At 43.2% G+C, this 8,655-nt stretch overlaps 1 protein-coding gene across 1 annotated transcript; it reads left to right on the plus strand.

Moving 5' to 3' along the window:
* The first annotated feature begins 3,272 nt into the window (after window positions 1-3,272).
* Window positions 3,273-7,922, plus strand: LOC127597316 (axonemal dynein light intermediate polypeptide 1-like). Its single transcript, XM_052060306.1, has 6 exons — window positions 3,273-3,634; window positions 4,481-4,617; window positions 4,695-4,864; window positions 6,586-6,764; window positions 7,520-7,684; window positions 7,770-7,922. Exons 1-6 carry the CDS (start codon window positions 3,554-3,556, stop codon window positions 7,800-7,802), a joined length of 765 nt encoding a protein of 254 aa, XP_051916266.1. The 5' UTR covers window positions 3,273-3,553; the 3' UTR covers window positions 7,803-7,922.
* The last annotated feature ends 733 nt before the right edge of the window (window positions 7,923-8,655 follow it).

The raw sequence follows: 8,655 nt of genomic DNA on the forward strand, positions 1-8,655 counted from the left end.
CGGTTCATTGCTCGTGCCCCCACTACAGCGAATTTTTTTCAAGTGATCGTTTTGATTACTGGGTTTACGTCCTAGAGTACCATCACATTTCCGTGGTTTGGTATTTGGCAATATTCATTTGTTCGTTTTATTGGGGAAACTATCCTAAATTAGTTGTTTTTGTAGTTGAGCAAGAGCAATGGAAAGCATTGGTGTAGCACCATCTGGTGGCTAGTGATGTGTCGTTCGCGAACGAGCCGGCTCTCACAGTCGGCTCTTTGAAGTGAACGATGGGAGCCGGCTCCCACCTCATTGGGAGCCGGCTCCTCATTGGGAGCCGGAAGGGGAGGGTTACACACACACAAACACACACACACACACACACACACGCGCGCGCGCGGAGCAGTTTAGAGAAGGGGGAGGGGTTGGAGAAGAGACACACACAGCAGCACACTGAGCAGCACGCGAACAAGACAGACGAGGAGACGAGAGCTCGTTAGTGAAAAAAACAACACGGTGGAAAGTGGAAAGGTGAAAAAATGGATCGGAAACGCAGTGAAATATGGACTCATTTCAATTTAATTGATAGTTCAAAGGCAGCGTGTAGACTGTGCAAGGTTAAAATATCCCATAGATCAGGCTCCACAAATAACCTGCCCAGGCACATCAGAAATATCCACCCATCAGTACAATTTGAAGAGAAAAGACAAGCAAGGGAACCAGCTATTAATGAAGGTGCTAGTGTGTCTACAACTGTTGCTGCTGCTGCGATGTCACAACTGCCTAGATGTACAACCCAGAGCTCTATGAGTCACTTTATGCAAAAAGCTATTCATTCATTCATCTTCCGAGCCGCTTGATCCTCACTAGGGTCGCGGGGGGTGCTGGAGCCTATCCCAGCTGTCTTCGGGCAGCAGGCGGCGGACACCCTGAATCGGTTGCCAGCCAATCACAGGGCACACAGAAACGAACAACCATCCACGCTCACACTCACACCTAGGGACAATTTAGAGTGTTCAATCAGCCTGCCAGGCATGTTTTTGGAATGTGGGAGGAAACCGGAGCACCCGGAGAAAACCCACGCAGGCCCGGGGAGAACATGCAAACTCCACACAGGGAGGCCGGAGCTGGAATCGAACCCGGTACCTCCGCACTGTGAAGCCGACGTGCTAACCACTGGACTACCGGGCCGCAAAAGCTATAAAACCAGCAAAACAGAACACAATTGATGAGGAACTGGGTAAAATGCTTGCATGGGATTTTCATCCATTTTGTGTTGGCTGTGTGTTGTCGCAACATCTGTCCCCTCAGAGAGAATCTTCTCCAAAACAGGGCAAATATTAACAGAGAGGAGAAACAGGATCACCCCTCAAAGCTGAGGCACTTGGTTTTTCTTCATGCCAATCTTCGCTAAAGACAAGCTAAAACCTCTACCTGGATGCTGCTTTTTTTCTTTTTGTTTTACAAATTTTAATTTATAATTTGTTATGTGGTATTCAAAGCGTACTTATATTTTACTGTAAATAGTTAAAAGCTTATAAATATACACATTCAGAAAATCGAACTTTTTTACGACCTTGTTTTGAGATGGGTCTTTGTACTTTGTTTTTATTTTTGTAGCACTCCATGTTGAGTATGTTCAGAAGAATATAAATAAAGCCATATAAATAATAAATATTTGATCTAATGTCTATTTTTTGCATCAGTACTTCATTTTACACATAATATTACGTTATTTTTGGTATTAAATTAATTTAAGCAACAAAAAAACTGAGGAGCCATTTGGGAGCCGAAAGAGCCGGCTCTTTTTAGGGAGCCGATCCAAAAGAGCCGGATCTCTAAAAGGAGCCGGAATTCCCATCACCTGAGGTGGCAGCTTGGTGTCAACAAAGCTGGAGAGGTCAGTTGAGACATGTTTATTTTAGACAATACTTTGCATTATCCCTATCTTGGGGCAGCTACAGTGGTGTCTTGAGATTTGAGTGACCCAACTCGTGGGTTTTTCGAGATTAGAGTGATTGTTTGGCTGTTTTTTTTTTTTTTTTTGCTTTGGCTTGCAAGCAAATATTGAAGTGTAAGCACTGCATTGGTGACTGTAAACTCAGCTCAGCTCAACAAACAGCAGTCTGACAGATTGTGAAAAAAATGCAAAAACTAAAAAAGTGTCTCTATGATTGTATTACGCAGCCCTCAAAACAAATATATTAATTTCACTCGCATCTTTTTCCATTTTCAAACATTTTGAAAAAGCTCTAGGGAGCCACTGGGGGCGCTAAAGAGCCGCCTGTTGTCGACGCCCGGTCTAACCTATGAGAACGCCATGTCCGCCTCTTTTGGAGTCGCTGTTGGACCCAATGGAGTGATTACCGGGGACAGCCAGTTTGAGTATGTGGCTTATCTTTTTTTATTCTGTGCACTCACTGGGCACTATTCGAGAGAGGGGAATTGGAATACATTTGTAGATCATCTAAAGAAATAACTGACAACTTCTAAGAGGACATACTGTATATAAATCAGCATGTATTGTATTGTAATAATGACTTTATGTGACCCGCAATTGGCTGCTAACTAGTTCAGGGTATACCTCGCCTACTGACCAAAGACAGCTGGGATAGGCTCCAGCACTTCTACGACCTTTCTGAGGATAAGTGAATCACATGATTGATGGACGGCATGGCAGATGAGGAATTGTTGAAGCATTATTAATATCTTGCACACTACCGTAAACGCTAGTGTACAATACTGATGACGTACAACATATTTCGTGTTTTATCAACAATCTCATCATTTCATATTGACCAAGTACATGGACTACAGGTCAGATTTCCTCACATTTACAATTGACACACGACAATCAAAACACCAAAGAGAAGCTTTTTTTCCAAATCATTTTATTTATGGTTTCAAATCATTTTTATCATGATTAATTATATAGCTTCCTGTGACTGTTGAACGTTTTGTAAACTGATCCGAGTTGCACAGATGATTTTTGGGGTGGGGGGGGGGGGCTGCAGCTGACCTGCTCGCCCGATGATGCATATTGTCTTTCGCTTGCAACGCTAACTACATGAAACAATTACAAATGCCGCTTTTACCGTGCTATATTTCCCGACATAATCAGACGTAAGCAGCTACTTTGGCTAGCATGACGTATGCTAACGTAGGTAACTATGACAAAAACAAAAAGTGACCCGTTAAATACTCAGTCTGTCACCACCATTTGACGTCTTCGTTTTCCACTCGTTTCTCGCAGGTTACACCAAAAAGCCAGCAAAAGGATGAATATTTCTCAACGTCTTATATTACATAATTATTATTGGAAATACCAGCTCGTCGCGTCATCGTCTCGGGTGATTAGTGATGACATCGCGTGACTTCTCGTAAGGGAAACACTTTCAAACACTCCTCCCTCGAATTTGATGACAAGGGTGACGCGCATAAACGAGGGCGAAGTGACAAGATGAGACAACTGAATGGACGCTTTTGACTACACTTACGTATGCATTCATGAAGCCGAGCGGGGGTCTGGGATTTCTGATATAGATGTGCTATTTTATTATTATTTTAAGGCAACATGTTTGAACCTCCCGAGACGCTACTGAAATATGAGAACCCAGTTTTAATCAGTAAAACCACAGATAAAAAGTGTTCAAAGGTAAGTTTCACGACATCTTGCGCAATAAATCGGAGGTGGGGAAGGTACTCACACTTTGCACTTGTTGAATCTCAGATTCTTGTATTTAAGGGGTTGGGGGTGGGGACGGGGGTAAAAGTAGAGGATTTGGACGTAAAAAGAAAAGAAAAAATACAGACTGAAATGTATTTGAGTACAAAGTAAAATAATGTTTACTGTCAATTATAGACATTTTTTTTAGATCTTGGCACAATGGGAAAAACTGTATACAAAGTAGTTTAAAGTGTCTTTTTTTAATTCATGCTCTTACTGAGAAGACAAAAAACAGTCTTCTAAAACACTGAGGGACAATTAAGATTTTTCCATTAACCTACCATGCATGGTTTTTGGCATGCGGGAGGAAAATGGAGTACTCAAGAGAAAAATCACGCAGGCACAGAGACAACATGCAGACTCCACACAGGAAGGAAGGAGCCTGGAATCGAACTCTGGACCTCTGCACTGCGAGGATGACGTGTTAACCAGTTGATTACTGTGCCACGTATATGCATCCATTCATCCATCTATCAATTTTCCAATCCGCCTATCCTCATAAGGTTCGCCGGTGTGTCAGAGCCTATCCCAGCTTTCTTCAGGCAGTAGGCGGGGTACACTCAGAACTGGTTGCCAGCCAATCACAGGTCACACAAAGACAAACAACAACCATTCACACTCACAATCACACCAAGGACAATTTAGAGGGATCAATTCACCTACCGTTCTTGATTTTGGAATGTGGGGGGAAACCGGAGTACCCGGAGAAAACCCACACAGGTATGAGAACATGCAAACTCAAACCAATCAGGCAATGTAATATGCTATTTACAGGGGGGGCGTCCTTTTAAAGTCAGCAACCAACCGCATGCCGAGTCCCCGGTGCCTCCACCTCCGAAAGCCAAATCCTCTGCAGCCGAAGCCCCGAGGCAGCAAAATGATGACATACTCAACCTCATCTTTCCACCCAGGTACTGTGTATGCCCGTGCTTTACATGTCGTGTCACTCAGGTAATTCACCACTCATTTGATTCTCTTGCCATGACAGGGAATGGATGGAGGGAAACCAGCTGTGGGTGCAGCAAGTGTCCAGTGCACCGTGCACACGAGCGGACGTGGTGAACCTCGAGGAGCACCTGGACAGGAAGCTGCAGCAAAGACGGGCCATCGAGACGGGAATATGCCCTGTCAGAAGAGAGCTTTATACCCAGTGCTTTGGTAAGGAAACAGCTGTAAAGACATGCAAATACATGACTTGAGGTGGACAGTGAAAAAGGAAAATAGTCATAAAAAAGTCTCCCCAATGCCAACAGCAATGAAGATAACAATGGTTCTAGGACAAGGAGACTTGAATTTTCTGTCTGCCTTGAATCTCACTGGCCACTGCAGAAATGAAATAGCCAAAATTGTGGTCATTTCTTTGCCAAGGCAAGCTGACGACTTCTCCAAGTCGCCCTCCATTTTGTGAAGGAGCTCAGGAATCATATGCAGCTGGCGACTGAGCTTGCTCAATGCCAGGAGTCTGAGTATTGACGGCTTTCCACGCACCCTCAGTCATGACGGGCAGCCTCCCCATTTCCAAAAGTACTGCAAGCGTCTTCCGAACTTTGCGCTGCATCAGGAAATTGCCAACTCCAAAAAGCAGAATGCCTGTTAATAGGATTCTTCCAAATCCTTGATGGATAGAATCGCCAGCCACAAGGGTCCTCCACTTCCTCTAGGTATCCTTTATGTATCCGACCCCAAATGTTCTGTCAGAACAGGTGGGCTCACCTCTACCCATTTGGTTGATTGCATTGAGAAACCACTTGATGAATTCCATCATTTTAAATTTTCGGAGGGAAATGCAGCAGGACGCTCGGATTGATACTTTAGACCAGGGGTGCCCATTAGGTAGATCCTGATATACCGGTAGATCTAAGACGGGTCCCAAGTAGATCCGAGGAGTGTCGAGGAGAAAAAAAACAAACAACCATTTGTGTGTCTTTGTACATGTTAATAATATATTTTTAGTGTTAATGTACACTGCACCCTAATCATATTATCAGTCTCATTTTCACCCCAAAAATATTTAAAAATAAAATAAAGCAGGTAAATCTTGAATTTACGGTGGCGCGTGATTACGTCACTGAACTGTTGCGCTCTATCTTTTATCGTCATTATTCTCATTCAGAGTTTGCTTCGTGTACAATTCACTGAGGGCACGAGCAAAAAATAGGAATCTAGGAAGGCCCAGGGAAGCACTTTAAAACGGTACGTGTGAGCTACGATAGTTAACAGGCTGCAAAGTGCGTCGCATGCCTCAGTTTCAGGCTGTTTCTCATCAGGGTGTGCGTGTGCGTGCGTGCGTGCGTGCGTGCGTGCGTGTGTGTGTGTGTGTGTGTGTGTGCGCGCGCGTGCACGCGCGCATGCCGGTAAGGGTAGATCCCGGGAGGTTAGTTGATCGAAAAGTAGATCTTCAATCCAAAATGTTTGAGCACCCCTGCTTTAGACAAAGAGATCACACAAAACATAGTGAGTCACCTGGGAGAATGAGGCAGGGAGTGAGCAGAGGAAGAAGCGTTACCCTTTTTTGAGAGCCAGAAGAGACATGGGTGAATGAATTGTTCGGACGTCCACCTCACAGTTTTGAGGTTGGGGGTTAAAATCTGGAATCCGGCCTTCTTGCATGGAATTTACATGTTCTCCCCATGCTTGTGTGGGTTTTCTCCCGACTACTCTGGCTTCCTCCCATATTCTTAAAACATGTGTGTTAAGTTCATTTAAAAATGACCTCTTCTTCTTTTGGTTCATTATTAATTATGGTACGACTCTGAAGGCGTGCAACTCTACATTTGGACTTATTAAAAACACGTCTTAAGTTTTTGAAATGTTTGGAAGGTGAATGTTTTTTCTGATAAGAGGGCTGTGTCATAATTACAGCTGCTCTCTGTGTATAGATGAGCTGATCAGGCAGGTAACCATCAACTGCGCAGAGCGTGGTCACTTGTTGTTGCGGGTCCGAGATGAGATCCAGATGACCATCGCCGCTTACCAGACCTTTTACGAGAGTAGCGTGGTTTTTGGCATGAGGAAAGCTCTGCAGGCTGAGCAGGACAAGGTGGACATGCAGAAAAAAGTAAGGACCATTTCTTTATCCTTTGGTAGTTAAATAACCCTACATTTTTTGTTTGATTAAGCAGGTTGATATAATGGTGAACTTGTCTCCCCCACAGTTGAGTTTTGGGCTGAAGAGTGAAAGCAAAGCAAAAAATAAAGAAAAAAAATCAACCAAACAATGGTCCATAGCTTGAGTGGCTGCGGTGGATTTAAAAAAAATGTATCAGAGTAAAACTAAGAACCAGCCAGAGACTGGCTTAAAGGGCAAGTCAACTTCAACATTTTCTTTGCACTGTGGTCTGTGCTCCCCTGAGTAGTTTAAATGTGGCATTCTGATTGATATTGCATTTGTGAATATGAGTACGCCGGAAAATCCACCCATTTTTATCCATCTCAGGGGTCGGCCATTTTGCCTCTTGCTGTGGACTGAAATTGACATCACAGTTGCTCGGGGCTTAGGTAACAATGAATCATGGAAGAGGGAAAAAAAGGAAGAACGTTATTCTTTCAGGCCGACCGAACTTCTGGCCGCCTCAGTGTGAACCCTTGAATTTCGACGGAGCCAACACAATGAAGAGATGATTATCATTTTTGTTTGGTGTGCGCCTTCAACATACAGAAATTCCACTGTAAAAATCCAAAAAGCCTTACACCCAATAAATGCCTGTCACATGTTGTGGTTGACAAAATCATCTTCTGATGTGAGATGAATAAAATCTCAGCAGCATTTCTTCAATGAATGCGTGTTTTCATGTTGACTCTTGTTCTTCATAGATAGCCATGCTGGAGCAGCAGAAAGAGGAGCTGCAGAAAGAGTTGCGTGATGAAAAGGCCAAATGTGACGCCATTGAAAAGACCGAAGAGGAAAAACACGAGGTTCAGGAAAAGAAATACACGGAGCAGATTCAGTTCCTTAAGAGAACCAACCAGCAGCTTAAGGTGATGATGCGTCAAACTAGCGTTCGTAACGATGGCGTGAATTGAAACTGAAACAGTTTTGTCTTTTTCATTTTGTCCCATTTAGGCTCAGCTGGAGGGTGTTGTGACACCCAAATAACTTCACAGTGGACATTTTACTACATAGAATGTCACTGAACAATGTCTTTTTTTATGAATGAAATGTAATAATTGAATATTAAATGTCTTTTTTTTAAAGAATGGATAAGAGTGTGTAATTATTTGTGCCTTGGGTTATATGACGGAAGTAATTGCCTTTTTGGGGCCTCATCATGCCCAGAAATTCCTCAGTTTGTGCAAGTACCGTACCTGTACCACCGTAAAAATACAGTAGTACTGTATATGTATTTTAGGTGTCCCCAACACTTCCCCCAATACTCACTCAGTAGCACCACCTTGAAAGTTATAAATATATGCTCATGACCCCATTTTGACATATGACATAAAATTGTTTGAATGTATTAGAGCTAGCTGGACACGTAAAAAAGTTTCTAGGACCAATGCCCGAAATTGAACAGGAAGCCAGCCATTTTGGTTCCCAAAGCTCTTAACTTGATGAGCTTCAACTTGTGACTTCTCAAATGAGCCCAAATCAGAAAGCAAATTTGTCAAGCTTTTTATTTGTCTACACCAGGAAATGTGGACTGAGCATGACATCAAAGTTTGAAAACGGAAACAAAAAAATGGCCTGCACTCCAACTTTGGATGCAAAATTTGGTGGGTGTGTTTATCATAACAGGATGCATGAAAAACTCAGGGATAACACGATTGAAAATAAACAGAAAGTCAGCCATTTTGGATTGAAATATTTTGGGGCAAATTCCGGCATTCGTATTTTGGCTCACTTTGCCCAAATGGGCTCCAATCAGTCTCATTTCTAGTAGACCGATGGACAATGTTAACCTTGTCAAGCTCTTTTGCCTAGGGCTAGGCCTTCTAATGTGGGAAGCATC

This window comes from Hippocampus zosterae, chromosome 3 (genome assembly GCF_025434085.1).
Source record: "Hippocampus zosterae strain Florida chromosome 3, ASM2543408v3, whole genome shotgun sequence".
Classification (NCBI taxonomy): Eukaryota; Metazoa; Chordata; class Actinopteri; order Syngnathiformes; family Syngnathidae; genus Hippocampus; species Hippocampus zosterae.

Coding starts and splice junctions, on each gene's coding strand:
- LOC127597316 (XM_052060306.1), top strand. CDS start 3,554: ATGTTTGAACCTCCCGAGACGCTACTGAAATATGAGAACCCAGTTTTA. Junction 3,635..4,480: donor CAGATAAAAAGTGTTCAAAG/GTAAGTTTCACG, acceptor TGCTATTTACAG/GGGGGGCGTCCTTTTAAAGT. Junction 4,865..6,585: donor GCTTTATACCCAGTGCTTTG/GTAAGGAAACAG, acceptor CTCTGTGTATAG/ATGAGCTGATCAGGCAGGTA.